The following is a 17,490-nucleotide window of genomic DNA, read 5'->3' as shown; positions in this document are numbered from 1 at the left end:
TCAGCTGGGCACTCACACATTCCATGGACATCACACTCCCCCTGCACCTGTCACTTCCATGTCCAGTCCAAACCAGGATGTTTTGAAATTGGTGAATTTTCTCCCTTGCACTCCTACTTAATGGCCCAGAGAGCTTTTGTAAAGCATAGGGGAACATGGAAATTGTTTTGACCCTTGTTTTTCCGAGATTTCTGGCTTGTCGTGCAAGGTTTCCCATGTGAGGGAGAGAAATAGCATGTTAAATGGAAATGTAAGTATATTCTTTAAAATGAAATCTAAGTATATTCTCTAAAAACCACCGATGAGTGCAAAGAATCCACTTAGAACATATAACCAAATGTTATTTAATATCTTAAAAAGTAACACAATCCAAAATGGATATTTCACACAACACTACATAAACAACAGGAACACAGTATTACCATATGGAGGGACTTTCAAATATAGACTTACAAAAATCCCTGTCCTTTTTTTTTCTTTAAATTATTATACTAAGCATGACAAGTAATCATCATTTACAATATGGTACACTGACACAATAAAAACCATGTTACAAATGTGCTGTTATAAATCAGTAACGTTAGGGAAGACATTTCATGAACTGCAATTATTTCATATGAAATACTATACAATATAAACAGAACATCCATCTTGGATGACCTTTACAGCAACCAGAGACCAAGTAATTTTTTAAATTTTTTTTCAGTGCAAACACATTTATACAAGGCAGTCTTGGCTGCAAAACTCCCTTCTAACATACAGTAAGTCCCACTTGCATTTATTAACTCATTTAAACCTAATGCAACAGCCACATTCAGTCACTCACAGAAAATTACCTGCAGAATTATGATCCCTTTAAACGTAAATCTCCTCCACATATAAAAGTAACATCTGTGCCAATTACTCCAAGGGCCCTTTCATACTTCTGGGTGGGTATCCTTTGGGTGTCTCTAACCACTATACAACGCGAGGGCAGTGCACCACATGGGAAATCACCCTTCCGAGTTGGGGAACACCCGGCACCCAGCTGGGTGGCTGTGCGTTTCAGCAGGGATTCAGCCCGGGCTGCCCTTCCAGAGCCAGGTGCATGCACGTGGCCTTCTGCTCCTTCTCTGCATTTAGTGTCTCGGGGCGGGGGGAGGAACACGAAACCCTCAGCTCAGAACTGAGCTTCAATGGAGTTAACGACCCATTCCCATCTCTCTCAGATCCTCGGGAGATCAGGGGAGTTAAGCCAGATTTACACTCGCGTATCTGAAACCAACGTTTGGAGCGCCGCTACGAAAGGAGTATGATAGTCCCATTTTCTTCTAGCACCAGCTTGGCTTTCGGTGGGTCCACTGCACGCCTCTCATGCAGTAACGATGCACTTTACTTATGCTGGGGGGAACATTTTAGATATATACCTTTTTTTTAAAGAATTTTGTAAAAAATAGAACTTTTCTCTCTAATACTGTACAGTTTTCTTCAGAAGAGCAAAGAGAATTGTAAACTGTGGGTAGGACAACAGATTAGGAGTGCTATTTGCTTTCTCAGCGCAATAATTTGAACAACTGTGTTGGGAAAAGCACTGCAAAATGTATTTGAAAAACTAATTTTTAATTAACATAACTGTTTCTAAAACCACTGCTGGCAGTACTCATATGACTAAAAACTTGGTTTTGGCACTGTTAATCCAAGAGTGTCTGCAGGGCTGCAAAGCAGTTTCTCTTTTACTTAAACAAATTGAATGCATCAAAAGAATAATTTCAGAGTATAAACATGGAACACTTTGGTTAGCTATTAAACTTATTCTAGTAACTTTAAGAAACCAACTGCTTAAGAAATCAGTCTGCAGACTCTTAGCCTTTGTTTTTTCCAATGGGCCTGGACAAAGAGCAGGGTCAGTGAACTCTGCCTACCTCACAGGCTCACAAGGCTTAGCTGGTACTATGTCAAGTGCTTCGAGGCCCTCAGGCAAAAAGGTGTGATTTAAGTGCAAAGTATTATCTGTGTTTATTATGGCCTCTGATACTGGTTTGCTTATTCTCTTTTCTAAAAACGACTACCGCTGGCAAATACTTAGGCCATGGTTTTCATTAAAATGTTTGTTTTCCAATACATTTTTACTTTTTAGAGTGAACATTGTTTCGCATATAACAGTCATTTTACAGTGATGCAGGGAGTCAAATGGTTAATGATTTATTCTGATTTTTAACTGAAATACTTTAAATGGCAAAATTAGCTCAACTGATGATTGTATATTAATTTGCACCAAGATAATGGTACCACGTTTGCAGAAAGGTGTTCATAAATCGGGATTCGTATATAAATGTGATCTGCTTAGGTTCAACTGCCACTTTCTTCCTTTGGTTGTTTGGAAAAATCTTTCTTTTGTCCCTCTTGAAAGGTGGCTTGTTGCAGCTGGTCACTTTTCAAAAGCCAGCTTAAGTTTTCTTGGAAACTTGCCCACGTTCTTTGAACAATAGGCACATACCTAGAGTAGGGACCCTAATACTGCTCCCAGCAAAGTTAATTAAAGGCTCTTGGTAATTTCTATAGGAGCAAATGTTTTAGATGCACACAATCTAGTGACCAGAGTGCATATCAGTAAAGGAATAGCTGTTTTAACACCTTTGCCAGTTCAGAGAAGCCATGACGTACTAATGTTGACAAAGATGGAGGCAGAATAGGGCCCAAAATATCTGAAGGCTGCCAAGAAAATACCCAGAGGGTCTTCTGTTAAACCCCAAACTGTCAATCATATTTCACAGACTGTAGATGTTTTTAATTTTCTAAATTACAAATACATTTTCAAGTTCTACCAGGCAGAAATTTAGCAGTAACTGGGGAAAGGCTGGAAGGTTTCAGCCTCCCTTTCACTTTTATCACAATTATGCAGCCTTGTCAAAGTCTTTAAGTGACTCATCTGAAAGCCATCTTCTTAACACTGTAGAAGGAAATTGTGGCAATGGAAACATGATGACTTCATACGCAAGCATTGACACACAAGAGAATGCCATGACCTAATGCTTCAAAGTTTTTAACCTTGCTTTGTACAATACACTTTTCATGTTGCTGCATCTCATCAAATTCATGGAGGTAGTTATATGTGTAAAAAAAATTACCATAAAAGTAACATTGTATTATAATAATACATATTAAATGTGCAAAATGCCGACAGATTTGTGTTGACCCTTTACAGTTGAACACAACACAGATTCAACCTAATCTAACTCTGTAAACCTTTCAATTGATACATTAGAAGAATGACAGATAAGCAACCATGTAATACAAGGCTATGACTTCATCAAAGGATTAGGGTGACATAAAGCACTCAAGCTCCACTCTCGTGGTTTTGTTACAAGAACCTCAAGATGGAATTTCCTTATATTCCATTGTTGATTTTAAAAGAAAAAAAAACAAATCAAGATTAGAACGTTTCTAGTTGAAACTTCTGTTTACATTCCATATTCCAAGAGTCACATTAATATTGGTACAATGCCATGTCAACATTAATATGACAGTGGTGTTGTTTGCTGGTCTCTGGGAACTTTAAGAAATAAAATACTATACTGTTTATAGGTATGTACTATCACATTTTGTTGGAATGATGTCTTCTGTACAACCAGCTGCCTGCACAAATTCTGATTAGCTTATGACAAACAATTATTTCTCCAAACATGAAATCTGTCTTTGCTCTTTACATTTTAATACTGCTGTTAGTACTTCAGATCATCACTGTAAATTTTATCATTTTGACTTTATTTACTGAATTGATACATGCTACTGATGTCAGAGCTCATGTCAGAAACAAAATCACAGTTAGCCACTGCATAGTATATGACAATTCCCCACAAAAACTCTGACTCTACAGTTTGCATGGAATAAATACGGCTGGAGTTACATACTGAATAATAAGATGCGTCATGCAAAGCATTATATGGTAATTAGAGCACATCTTGGAAGGTATGATAAGGCAGAAGGCTAAAGGCCAAGTGACTTTGATAACCAACCAAAAGCACAATAATTTTCTTTATGTGCACTGAAAGGTCTTATTGCTCCTATGAAATGGAAATTATACACTGAAATCAATGAAAACAGACCTGTGCATTGACTGGGTGTTCTTGACAGAACTGGAAACTGTGTCCAGAGTTGAAATCCACCCTATAAGTAAATGAACTATATCCAACGGTGTAACATAAGTCTGAATCTTCTGATGACAACAGAGAACATAAATGAAGCTCAAATGACTTTGTATACAGAGTAATAAGTCACCAGAACCTGATGAAAATACTGGGTTTTAATACATACAGTTGGGTTTCATACCTGTGTTCTACAAGAGCTAGACAGGGTAAACGTCATTTTTATATGAAACAATTTGGGCTGTTGCACATTTTAGTATCTTTGTTATTCTTCCACGAATTTGTCTGTTCTGATAAAAAAGTCAGTTCATTGCACTACCACGCTGCATGAGTAACAGAGCAGAATCTGACCCTATAACTAAAAATTACTCTTGGAGTTTGACTATCTGTAGAATTTACTCTGCAGTAATTAGAATAGTACTAATTACGTTGGAGTAACAGTTTAGAGAGAGCAATTAGGATGCACTGTGCCTACAGGACTTAGATTTCTACTGCAAACCAAGTGGACACATTTAATTTCTAGAAACCAGACAGGTACATAAAATGCTAAATTGCAAATAACATCCACTGAATAAAAAGGCCAGAAGTTTATAATTCTCTAAATTTCGTTCTCTGATAATCACTACACTGTATGTTATTTTAATAGCCTAATTTAGGCACTCTATTTAATAAGCTACATAAAATAGATTTATGTCCTTCCACTAGAAAGAAATTGATTCTTCAGGCCATACTTGTCATTTATATCATAAAGGATATTTTTGTTCCAAGAAATTAGCTATCCTGATTCATATATTAATGGCAAGATGCAATACCAGAAGTGACACAAGAATTAGACTACCTTTTAAAAATATGTGAATTACACTGAAGACAAGTGACATATTTTGTGTCACTCCACATTGTGGCTCCATGACAGTTATCCTTCTGTTCCCTCCCCACTCCCCCCTCTATGCATAGGCCCACCTCCTCATCAGTGACTATGGAAGGTCAAATAGCAAGTCTCATTAATTAAACATCTCTCATACTTTTGAAACAAAAGGAGAAACTGCCTCCCTCCCACCCTTCATACTTAGAAAAAAGCAAATCAAAACAAAACCCAAACCTCCTTTTACTTGATTAAACAGGTATTTGTAAAATTGTGTCACAAAAATGCACAGTGAAAATGACTGATTAGTATTAATAATTCACAGATAGAGCTGAGATCATCACTTGTCATGTTTGGCATTGTTTTTCCTCATGGTGATCCTTGCCAGTTACTTTCAGCAGTGGCTCAGTTTTTGAAGTAAAAAATTATCAACTCTGCAGCAGAGTTTAGCCTCTGACCAGGGACATCACACATCTGTGGCATTTTTCTAAATGAAGTTGGCAACTGCATGGACATTGAAAATGCAGATTACACTTACAGTGTCTAGACTTTCATATATGTGCTCAGTTACAATTAAGTGAAGCAAAAAGTGTACATATTATCCCTACTGCTATTCTGTTGCTACAGAGCCGCAAATGTGAAAAGCAATACCTTGAAATAAAGATTTCTATGTTGCCCCTAGTCTACATAGCAGCACAGTTTAAGTAAACACTAAAACTGTGTTTGAGATGCTTGTTTTATTTTTCCCCAAAGATGTAAACATCAGTCCCAGTGTCGTAAACTTTGCTGTATAGGATGAGACAGACGATCTGAGGCAGGATGACTATCAGACACTAGTGACAGAAGCTTGCAGACAGTTAGCAGGTTTCTGCAGTTTCTCAGCTTCACTCGTGGGTGGGTCTGCAGTGGCTCGGAAGCTGAATGTTGGGCCTGCGCCACCATGTGCAGGACTCAGGGCGGGGTTCTGACGCCTGTTGCTTTCAACAATACTTGAAGTGTTGGATGCCAGGCTCTCACGAGTACTGGAATGGAAAAGAAATATATATACACGCTCATATATGACATGCCTATATATCTATTGACCAGACAGGAAAGGAGAATAGAGTGTTTTATAATAGGTTTCCTGTGTTTGCATGTAATGTCACATCAATGAAGCACCTCATTTTGATGGTACACATATGTTCCTCTAAAATGCATTCCAGAGGTGCTCAGCAGTCACCATACTAGAACACACAGGTATAGTACTAAGCACAGTTGAAGCTGTCACACAGGCTGTAAGCTGAACCAGTATCAAGCATCTGAATTTTTCATCCAAGGAAACAGGTTCCATCTTGCACTTGGAACATACTTATTTTCTTTTCTGACTGATGCATTTTTGCCAAGTAGCTTCATCAAATCAGCACTGTGACTAAGCAGAGCTAGGACAGCAATTATGTAACAGTGTCCTCTGTTGTCTCCTCTTCTACCTATACTTTTGAACACAAAATATTAACTAAAAGGTCTACTTTACTCTAAACCCACAATGCTTCTAAATATAACACTTCAATTTTGCTTTGCAGCTGAGACAATTGCAACTTACCAATATGCTGAGCAATCTTAAGTGCCCGGTCTGTGATCATGCCCTGAACAACTTCTGCTGCTACTTCATCAGAAAATGGACAATGTTCCTTTAGTTCTACCGTATCGTTTATTCACAGGAGTGACAGGACACTTCGCATTTTTAAAGATTAAGCTCTTTAATGACACATCTAATTATGAAAGGAGAGGAGCCTGTATTTTATGTCTATGGCTTTTGATAAATTCAGCTATGACATGCTAAGGCTAGTTTTATGACTATTACTCTTGTTGTTACCTTTACACTCTTTAATAATGTTTGATCTGCCAAATAATGTGTTCCCATGCAGAGAGCTTTGCTTTCAAATAGCTTTGTGGTCCCTGGTCAGGTATCCTTCACTTGTACCCCTTTTCTTTGTAAAATTACATCACCACTTGCTATGGAGATGTTTACAGAACACATTTAAAGGATTGAATGGAGTTATTAAATAAGCACTAGAAACAAAGATACTAATGGCAAGTTTCATAGTCAGTTTAAAGTCCACCTGATTTATCTGCTACTGAAAAGGGCAGCTCTTGCCTGCTTTGTGTGGACCTGACCCTACCACATGTTTCTGTGGCATCCCTGAGGCTAAGCCTTGCAGCCAGCCAGATCAGGGACTGTTCTCAATTACATGCTAGCCTTCAGAAAAAAAAAAAAGAAAAAAAGATTAGTGCTAGCATCAGGGGAAGAGTAGGAATGCATAGCTTTGGATGTGGCACGGGAGAAACGTGTCAGTGCATAGCACAGAGGAAGGAACACCCAGCCTAGTTATAGGGCAGATTTGAATAATCTTAAACTGACTGAATCCAGAAAATCTATGATGCTTTTAGGAAAACTCCCATAGATCTTTTAAACTGATCAAAATAGTACTGATAATCTTCTGCCAATGAGTGTCTTACTGTCCATAGTTCCAGACTGCTACGACGGCTGGCGCACATAGCAAGTAATTTCTGTGAGCTGCAACAATATATGGTGCACTTCTGTTGCTCATTTTTTGATTCCTCTCCCTCTGCTTTTTAATTAAAATAGATGCAAATCTTGGTTGTCTGAGATGATTCTGTATTGTGTCATTCTTTATGGGACCACTAGTTTCAGATCTTCAAACATTTTCAACTCTGATATTACAAGCTGATCATTACAACATGTATACATAAAGACTGCAGTGAGAATTTTGCATGCAGAGTAATGCCAAAATTAGGACCACTTCTTTCTTTAGGTGACAAAGGAACAACAGAATTACATAAGCTCTAAAAATAAAGGAATAAAATTAATCTTGACAGCTAACATTTACTACATACAGCTTGCATAAAAGCAATACACAAAATACTGTAAAGCTTTCTTCCCAACAGTGATTGGTTTGTTCACAAATTTAAAACAAAAATACTTTGGAAGTCGAATGACCATTGCAAATATCTTTAACTACATCTGGACTTTTAAAATTTGTTTTTACTGTCCTTTTTTCAATTTGTCACACTTTAAACATATACTTTCTCTTTCCCAGTGTGGAATTGGCAGTTTTGATTCCCCAAGCAATGTTGCATACTTCAGCTTAAATGAAAAGATACCACCCCACCTTAGAAACTAGAGAGTAACATCATCAGTGGAGGCAGCAAGTCAAAAAGTTTCATCATCAGTGGAGGCGAGAATATACCTGAGGAACATCAGCACATGCACATCTTGTTCTTACACTCTTTCCTGGGCATCTGCTAAAGGATGCTGTCAGATCTGGCTGACTCTTACCAGATGGATGCTAGATTGCTATTTTGTATTTCCTGGAAAAGGGCTGTGAAGCACATTTTTTGCGATAAGGTAGGAAAGTAGTAACAGCATGGCAATTATAGCCAAAGGGCAGAATTCACCCTCAGCAAAATTTATTTTTACAGACATACCAGAGAGTGACCAAACCTCAGCAAAATCATCCAATTTAATAATTTTGATAAAAAGCTCATGAAAAAGTCTTCGAAATATCCAGACTATGTGCTGGTCTCGTAAAATAAATACTCAAGAAAACCCTACAGAATCTTGCCTTTTTTTTTTGAAGTTTACTTCATGTTGTCATGCCAAAAAATGGCCTTTGTTAATAAGTAAACAGTAAAATAATTTTTAAAAGTATGTACAAACATTCATTTTTGAAAGCTGCATATCTGTTTCCCTTTTGATCTAAACAAAGTGGTATAGCAGCACTATATTCAGTATGCTCACCATATTCTGTTTTCTTGCTAGCTAAGTTTATGTTAAACAAAAATTTTAGCTTTTGTGTAAATAATTAGGGAAGAAGATGTCTATCTTTGCATTAACCAGAAACACAAGTCTGATATTCAGCTAGCATACAAAAGGAGTCCAAGAACTGAATTTTAATCCAGTCAATATCCTGTCCTGGAGGTGACTCTTACATTCTGTGCAGTAAGGCAGGTTTGAGCAAGAAGCAAATACCATGACATGCTCCCCCACAAAAACCAACTGCAAATATAGCACTTTGACTAAAGAAAGAGATTACATTTAAAAAAGAACAGTGCAAACAGCTTCATAAAACAGTTGTATGTGAGAAAGATGTGAAGTGTCTGCAGAACAATCAATAGCACAAACGGATTCAAAACCTTTTCAAGTTTCTTTTTTAGGGTGGGCTCAGTGTAAATGGTACAATTTACTCAAATTATTTTTCAATTTTTTTACTCAGAAAATGGATACATTTGCTAAAAGCCAGCTCTATTTTAATAATCACTGCATGTTGCATGAGGCTCACTAATTGCTGCCTTGTCATTAACATCAAGAGAGAATAGCCATCAAATCCAAAGGAATTTATTCCAGAATGACAGGACTTCAACTGAAAATAAAATTTAGCCCTATGTAGAAACAGGAAATCCTTCACATGCCTTTCTGAGAGCCTTAGCTATAGATACAAAAAACCTTGTAGTTCTGTGGAATAAGAACACCATTTACAGAGGAAAATAAAAAAAAAGATCAAAACCAAAAAAAAACCATCCAATTTTTTTTTCACCTAATACAAATCCAGTCTGGAAGGTTTTATTTTTAAACACAGGCAATACATAATTTAAGCTTAAGTAGGACACTATAAGAGAACTACTATGGTAAATTATTTCTATGTTCTTAGAGTTACTGCTCTGAACTCTGATGGGCTGCTATCCAGGCCAAACAAAACTGGTCAAGGTCCATTCTGTCAAGGACCTAGGACTGCCAAAGGTCAGAGAGACAAAGAAAAAGGCTCGAGTAAAGAATTCTTAACCTGGAAATGAGCTTGTGAAATCTCCAGGGCAGGGAACATACCAGCAACTTTCTCCTCGCTATGCTGCCTGTTAAGATTTCTAGCACACTGAGACTTCCATGATGTCTGAAATCCCTGGAATGGAAATTACTAACCAGCACCACCACATGTAAACATCTGGACTCTTTTCCCAATTATCACCTCTCTCTCAGCTGATGCAGCACTGAGTCACCTCTGAAATTCAAATATCCTGAGCACTTTAGGCATTGTAGGTGGAGTGGCTGTTCCAATCTTACCTGTTTGGAATGGTGACTAGATACACTTCCAAAATTTCTGAAGGAAGCAAACAAAAAGACCAAATACAAAACAATATAATTTTTTTTTGTCTGAGCCAAAGATTATGCCACCTAGTCATGCCTAGTCTTTCCATTAGTCTTGTTGATGGTATCTTAGAAGGAAAGGGAAGGCGGGAGTAACATAAACTCATCCCTTCTATTCTAAATGCAAACACAAGTTTAATATAGGGGAAAAAATCGATACAAGGAGGTATTCAGCAAACAGAAAATTAACTAATACAGAGTCAATGCCGCAAATGGTCATTGGTTTCTTACGGTATGGTGGGAAACCCACACATCTGAACAGAAAATTCCAGAGCTGCAGAAAACACTGTCTGAAAATGTGTGAAATTGTTTAATACAGCCCTACATTCTGTCACCAGTATCACACACAATTAACTATAAATGGACTTCCTAGTCTGTAAAGCTGCAATGAATGTGACAGTCCTACCGTGGAGAGTTGAACCCGCTGTCCACAGTAATGCTGCTGCTGTCCATGCTGTCCAGGCGGGCTGAGTGGGTGGCTCTCTGGTTGTTGGTATTTTCTGTTTCCTTAGGGGTGAGAAGAGTAAGATTCTTCTCAAACTTTCGCTGCAGATCCCTCTCCTTTTCTCTCTCTAGGAGCCACTGCATTGTACCAACATCATCCCTGTTCTTTTCTTCCTCAGCATTTTTGTTGGTTCCTTCCTCTGAGTCATCATCATCAGATACATTGTAGTAGTCGAAGGAGGCCTCCTGGTTCCCAGTTGTCTCTTGCTGTCTCTGAGAAACGGGCATGACTTGTGTGACTGAGGTTACTTTCACTTGTTCAAGTTTCTCACATCTGACTGGCAATGTGTCAGAGGGGGTCTTTTGATGGGGTTTTAGAAGAAGTGTGTTAGACTTATGGTAACTATTCACAGAAAGAGTGCTGTGCAGAGGTTTAAAGAGTGTATCCTTGCTAAATATTTCTTTCCTTTTATCAAGGCTGCTTGATTCAGCGCTGTGGTGTTGAACCAGCCGCCCGTTTGCAATCACCTCTGGAGTTTGTCCAGCAACCGCTAAACCACTGCTTGGGCCTTTTGGGGACTCATCCTTGTGCACCCCAGGCTCCCTTGCAATATGTTGAGACTGTCTTTCTGCAGGAGTCATTTTTTTGAGCCCATCTGTCCCTGTTAGTGTATCATGATCCTCTTTATTCTTTCCCAGTGGTGATGGAGCAGTAAGCACAGTCTCACTGGATGTGTTGCACTGAAAATAGTCATCAACTGCAGATTTTGTTGTGCAGGAGTTGAGCTCGCTATACGATGGCAAATTCTCTGTAGGCTTGCTTTGTTCCAGTAGGCTACAGGAACTGGGGGTTTCTACACTGCCACTAGTTTTTTCAGGGATACAAGTCTCTTTGTAGCTTGCAGATGAAATCAGAGCCCTTTGATGACTGAGTGACTGAGATGGCCTTAAGGTACTATCATCAATATAAGTTTGGCTAGTTGTTTGGTCATCTGGGCTACAGCCTTCACCTATATCTTCAGGTGTGCCTAAAGCTGCTGAGCCCAAAGGTCCCTTGGAGTTATCCATGGATCTAGACCTTTCTTTAGCCTTACTGGACCGCTCGTTCCTCGATCTTCTATCCTGTGTATGGCTGTGGCTCCGATGGACCTTGGAGTGGGAGCTTCCCCTGGAAGGTTCAGGGAAAGGCATTTCAGTTCTTCTTTTGGCCAGTTCACCAGACACATCCCACTCTGGTGTCATGGGAAAGTGAGATTCAATCATGTTAGGACTACTGTGCATTATATAATTATCTCCCTTGTGCTCTATTATAAAACAGCCTTCCCGGGGGGATCGAGTCAAGGGATCATAGAACTCATACTCCCTTTCAGCAGGTATATCCAAATGAGAGCCATCTGATGGGTCTCCTTTGGACACCCTGGTCTTGCTGTGTGACCTCGACTTCCCATGAGACTTCCTGTGATTCCTGCTCTTTTTACTTCGTCCACTATGGTGAGCTGAAGATCCTGCTTTGCTTCGTTGAGCTTTTTCTTCTTCAAGTTTCTTCATTAGTGCAGTGTGTCTCATGACATTTTCCACAGTCAAGTCTGGGTTAATGCGCCTGATAATCTCCATTTCTACCTCTCTAGGTATAGTGGTAGGGGTGTCCTCATCCCTTAGTGGCCATTCCTCTGGAGGAAACTGGGCAGAGAAATTTGCCAACTGTTTTGTCTTGTCCTTCTTAAAACTTAATCGGAATAATTTGAGTCCAAATTTTTTAGACTGCTTTTCTACATCCTTAGGCTTTGTGAGTGTCTCTGCTTTATAAGAAAAATTGACAGTACTTTTACTTTTCTCAGTAGGTGGGACCTGACATAATGAGGGAGGACAGTATGAGTCTTTACAGTCTTTTGCTGATTTCCTCTGTAGGGTAGATGCATGCATGCTGTGCATGTCTTCTCTGCAACAATGGCAGGAGTCGCAGTGGTTTTTGGGTAGTGTTCGGTCCCTGACGCATCCCGAGGTGGAGGGAGTTATAGTTCCTTGTTGTGGAGAGGTACATTGAGACCTGTCAGGTATCCTCTCATCCAAATGGTACCATTTACTGTTAGTTCTTATAAGAGATGGTGTTATAAAGTAAGTCTGTGGGGTTACAATGAAATAACCATCTGGAGTTGGGTATATTTTCCTCTCCCGTACAAGCATATTCAAAGTATGTCGAAGGATTTCTGGACTGGGCGTTGGAACTCCTAGAAAGGACAGTAAACACATATCAGGGAGTGCATAAAACTGTGCAGGACTCTCTGGTTTCCCCCTCCCCAACAAAAAGTTGTTTTCTTTCTAGTGTACAAGCTGGAATATGCTGAACAAACAACTTCAGTAAAGCACTTTGTTAGGCATTCTCTTCTCTGTTTGTTTCTCCATCTCCTACCCTTCAGACATATAAATTATTAATTAAATAGAAAGGAGGCCATTAATAAAGTGCTAAAAAAAAAAAAAGGAGAGAGTTTCTAGTCACTTCCATTGTGCAGGTGACTGTAAGGTACAAGATGGAATCACTGAAAATCAAAGAGTGTAAGGGCAAACATTTCACTTTCATTCTACATCCAACTAAATATTTATATCCTAATTCACCAGACCTACTCTAATAATGCCTTGTCACATACAAAGCAGTGGTTATTTGACACTTTGGATGCCTAAGTTGTTTTACCACAGAAGAATACTACACAAGGAAAAAAAAGCATCCCCTCAAACTCCCCTTCATCATAAACTTGATCAAACTGACTTGCTCTCCCATTACAACATGTTTCAACTATACCGGCCACTCTAAAAAATGATAAATCCTGAATGATACAGTTCATCTTACCCAAACACACTTTTCCATAATGTTGGAAGTTACAGATTAGTTCCTAAAAAATTTGCTTCTCAGAGTCCCTTGCCTTTTGAGTGAGATGTGAGGGACACTACACTTCCTAAGTGCATGTATTGCATACTGAGAGAGGGCCAAGTATGACAAGCCTGCATCAGTGCCACATGGCAGACTTGGCAACACGAGACTGGTGTCCTTCCCACTACCAGTATGTCTGATGGGTTCAGTGTGCAGGACCAAGTCTTCAGTACTTTATTAGATAAAATATTAAGCTGTCATGTTGTGCATAGAAGTAAGTTCCATCTAGAGCTGAGGAAACAAGAACTTTAGTTCACTGGCTAGTTTAAAAAAATCTGTTTATGCTGAATCAAAAATAAAAATACTTCCAAGCTTTCAGTGGATAAAGCTATCTTCAATCTATACATTTTGTTGAACTAAAATGCATTTTTATGCTGGGTTTACATTTTTAGAACTAGAGAAACGTTTTTCAAAAGTTTGTACATTCTATTTTAGACTAAAAAAGTTAATATTACTTACTCTGGATCTTAGTTTTATTTTAAACAAAAGTAATTCAGAAAAAAAAAAATCAGAGAGCAACTTAGGTCAGGTTGGCCAGGACCTTGTCAATTCAAACTGTGTCTTCAAGAACAGAAATTCCATGCATTCAAAAAACATTTCAAGGAAGTATATGGTTTCTACAGAAACACTTAGTGGAAAAATCTCAACCATGTGTACCTGCCACAAACACAGTATCTCCAGTAGCACATAAAGTTTGGTCACCAACTCTCCTCAAACATGCCAAAGGTCACTGATCTCCTTGTGTGAGCAAACATGAGGGTGACAGCAACACCTCCACCAAAAGATCAGCAACAAGAAAAAGAGAAGTTGTAGTAATTCCTTAACTCCTTCTTTTTCTTGCAACTGGGTTGTGGGCAACATAGTAAATATTCTTATGTCTAATTCTGAATGTTGTTTGAACTCAGTGACATGACTATACTGCTCATATCTGTAACTAAAATCTTACAATGGAAACAGCAGTGTTAGGAATAACATGGATGCATGAATAAAAGCAGTTGCAACACAGAAAGCACAGGGAGAAGTACATGGAGGCAGTAAATATATTTCATGTATAATCCATAGAGCTGAAAGATTGGGGCTGATCCAAACTCAGGAAGGAAGAGTGGTGAAGCTAGGATATTCCTGGAGAGCATAAATGAGACTGAAAATTAGTTAAAAATATGGAGAATCAGGAGCATGCATTTTCTCCCCTTTTCATGCAGGTGTCCACACTTCATGTAATAATCCTAAAGAGAGTAACAAAGACCCTCAGAACTCCTGGATAAGCTAACATGCCAGAAATAGCAACTGGTGGGGAAAGCTGAAATCCAGAGAGCTGGGGAAAAAAAAAGACTACCCTTCTCTAGTCCAGAATTCTGAATCATTCTGGACTGCAGTAAACAATATGGTGAGCTTCCTCTGGATTGTGAGGCAGTGGCAACCTGAGAGCAGGGTGTCCTCTAAATGAACTTTTGGTAATGCACAGGAACATGAACAGTGATTTTGGTTTCCCATAACAACCAGTGGCCATCTAATCTCTTCCTTCCTGCAGTGGAGCTGCTATGTCTGCTTAAGTAGTGCCACTCCTTTTACATTATGCCTTGCATCACGACAAGAAGTGGATGACCATGAAACTCAAGCTCATTTGTTCATCGTGTGCTGAAAATGCACGGCAGGGACAACCCTGGTTCAACTGAGGTGCACTTGCTCTGCACAGCCAACCTCTCTTCCTTCCTCTACCTCTCTTCCAACCTGCCCGAGCCATTGCATTTTCTGAGAGCTTACAAGTCAATGCCTCAACAGGTACTCACCTTTGTGAGAATTTGCTTCTTCACCCCTATTTTACTTAAAAGACTTCTCTTAACATACTATTTCAAAAACAGTAGAACAAAAATAAAAGTGACAAAAACATTTCTCCTGGGAGATTACAGAAAATTAAGGGAAAGAGATTGAAATGGATGCTCTGATGTTTTCCATTAATTTAGGCAAAAATGCACTGCAAGCATATGGCAAAAACAGTAATATGTATTTTTCACCCAGTAAACCATAATGGCTACAATGTTCTGGGTAAGTGAGTCTCTAAACACTGGATGCACAGTAGTTACATTAATTGACTAACTCCTGTGAATGGAGAATGTGCAGATAAACATCAAGAAAAAAAAATAGTGTGTCTGGGCAGTCAACGATGCTGCAGAGTTAATTGTGTCAGCCTTTTCTCTGGAGCTGAAGCCTCGCTTCTATTACTCCCAGCATACCACACACCTCTGTGGGTCACTGGGCCAGCAGTGATGATGGCAGATGCAGATCTCTGAAGCTCAGCATTGCCAGGTAAGGGTAGCTATGGGTTTTGTTCCGAGCTCTTTCAGGTACTTACAAAAGTAGAAACAGACCCAAACTCAAGTTATGCTTTCCTGCATGGCAGACAGGAGCAGCAACATTACTCTGGCTCCCATTGTTCCTATTTTCAATACAGGTTTCTTGTCTTTCTCAGGACCTCTCTCTTTACAGCAATCTGCGCACGTCATGACCCCTCCGTTCAGAAGTCTCCTTATGGTCTCCCTTCTTCCATTAAATAGAAACAAGGGGAAAAAATCCTGTAGCTTAGAGACTCTAGCACATAAAATATTGCATGACAGCAGTGGTGTTATTTAAGATTATGTCGTGGTTTAATAATTCAAAAGCAGAAACTGTCTGGACACTGAATCATCAGACATGTACATTTTCTGTATCTCAAGAGAGTCTACTATGCCATCCACTGAGCTTCCAGACAGAAGATTATGTCGTTTGCTGCTCACAAAGAACACTGACCTAGAGTGAACTCAGTTAATGTAAGACACTTCTTTTAAGTGCTACACATATATTTCACATATTTAGAGAGTGAACAGTTATAAAGGTGAATGTCAGAGGAATTTGTCAGCTTTCAGAAAACCATTTGCTTCAAAAACAACCTAGTCCAATACACGTGTATTTTCTAAACTGAAATTTTGAACATCTTAAAATTATTTAAATATGGACAATAAAATGTGAACAAAAATGGGGAGGAAAAAAAAGAAAAATATCTTTACTAAAGGCAGCAAAGACTAAGGCTTGATATTTTCTTCATCCAGGTTTGTACACATAAGATGGTCTGGTTGCCAAACACAGAACTGAGGTTACGTTCTTAGCTCCTTATAATGGATTTCAAAGACTTACATTTAATGTATGGGATTTAAACCATGGTCAATAAATTACAAAGTAAGGCTCTGCAAATATCTCATTGTTTAATTCTAAGAGAGAGTAAAAGGAGCAGGTGCAGGAGCAGCCCTCTTGCTTTTTTAAAAACCTGACAAATAACAAAACCCACAAATGAGATGTGCATTATCATTACAAACTTTCTGAATAAAATAAATTAATGAAAAAAACATCTGAAGTAGTATTTAAATGGTGTTAAATCTGCTAAAATGATTTTCTCCTGAGCTGATGCTAAGGCTTAACAAGGGATAAAAGAAATACTCTGATTGGCTCATGAAATACTAGTTAAGGATGTGGAGTGGTTGCTATGTGATGTTATAAATAATTAGCATACCTTATTTCAGATAGAGCCATGGCCCAGATTTATGCCTGCACAATGGCTCAGCAAACTAGAGGGCTAGACTGCAACTGTAAGACCCTGCACTGAAGGAGAAGGTCTATTATTCTTAGACAGTTTTGAGAACAGCATCTGGAGTCTTAGGAAATTTATCCACATGATGAAATGCAGTGAAGCATCTGTTTATTAAAACACAAACAACACAGGCAGACAAGTGCTGCTACAGGAAGAGATACAGAGAGGTTATGTGACAACAGATACATCTACAGTGGTAATGCTCTCCCTCTCCCTCAGAGCATTAGCACCTAGTTAGGAAAAATAAATTATCAGAATATGAGAGGACATCAGATATTTTAAAATAGTCAGAGAGAACACAAGGGCTCAAAA

At 38.8% G+C, this 17,490-nt stretch overlaps 1 protein-coding gene across 7 annotated transcripts in view; it reads right to left on the bottom strand.

Annotated features, from left to right (window-relative positions):
- Positions 1-330: 330 nt before the first annotated feature.
- STOX2 (storkhead box 2) overlaps positions 331-17,490 on the bottom strand; it is a 158,906-nt gene continuing 141,746 nt past the window's right edge. For all 7 annotated transcript variants that reach the window (XM_071556294.1, XM_071556298.1, XM_071556297.1 and 4 more), the window contains 2 exons: positions 10,593-12,858; positions 331-6,008 (listed from right to left, as the gene is read on the bottom strand). In XM_071556294.1, coding sequence (XP_071412395.1) covers positions 5,813-6,008; positions 10,593-12,858 — 2,462 coding nt within the window. In that variant the 3' untranslated portion in view covers positions 331-5,812. The remainder of the gene's footprint in view (positions 6,009-10,592; positions 12,859-17,490) is intronic.

This window comes from Pithys albifrons, chromosome 5 (assembly GCF_047495875.1).
Source record: "Pithys albifrons albifrons isolate INPA30051 chromosome 5, PitAlb_v1, whole genome shotgun sequence".
Taxonomy (NCBI): domain Eukaryota; kingdom Metazoa; phylum Chordata; class Aves; order Passeriformes; family Thamnophilidae; genus Pithys; species Pithys albifrons.
This window is presented reverse-complemented; position numbering and strand designations above follow the sequence as displayed.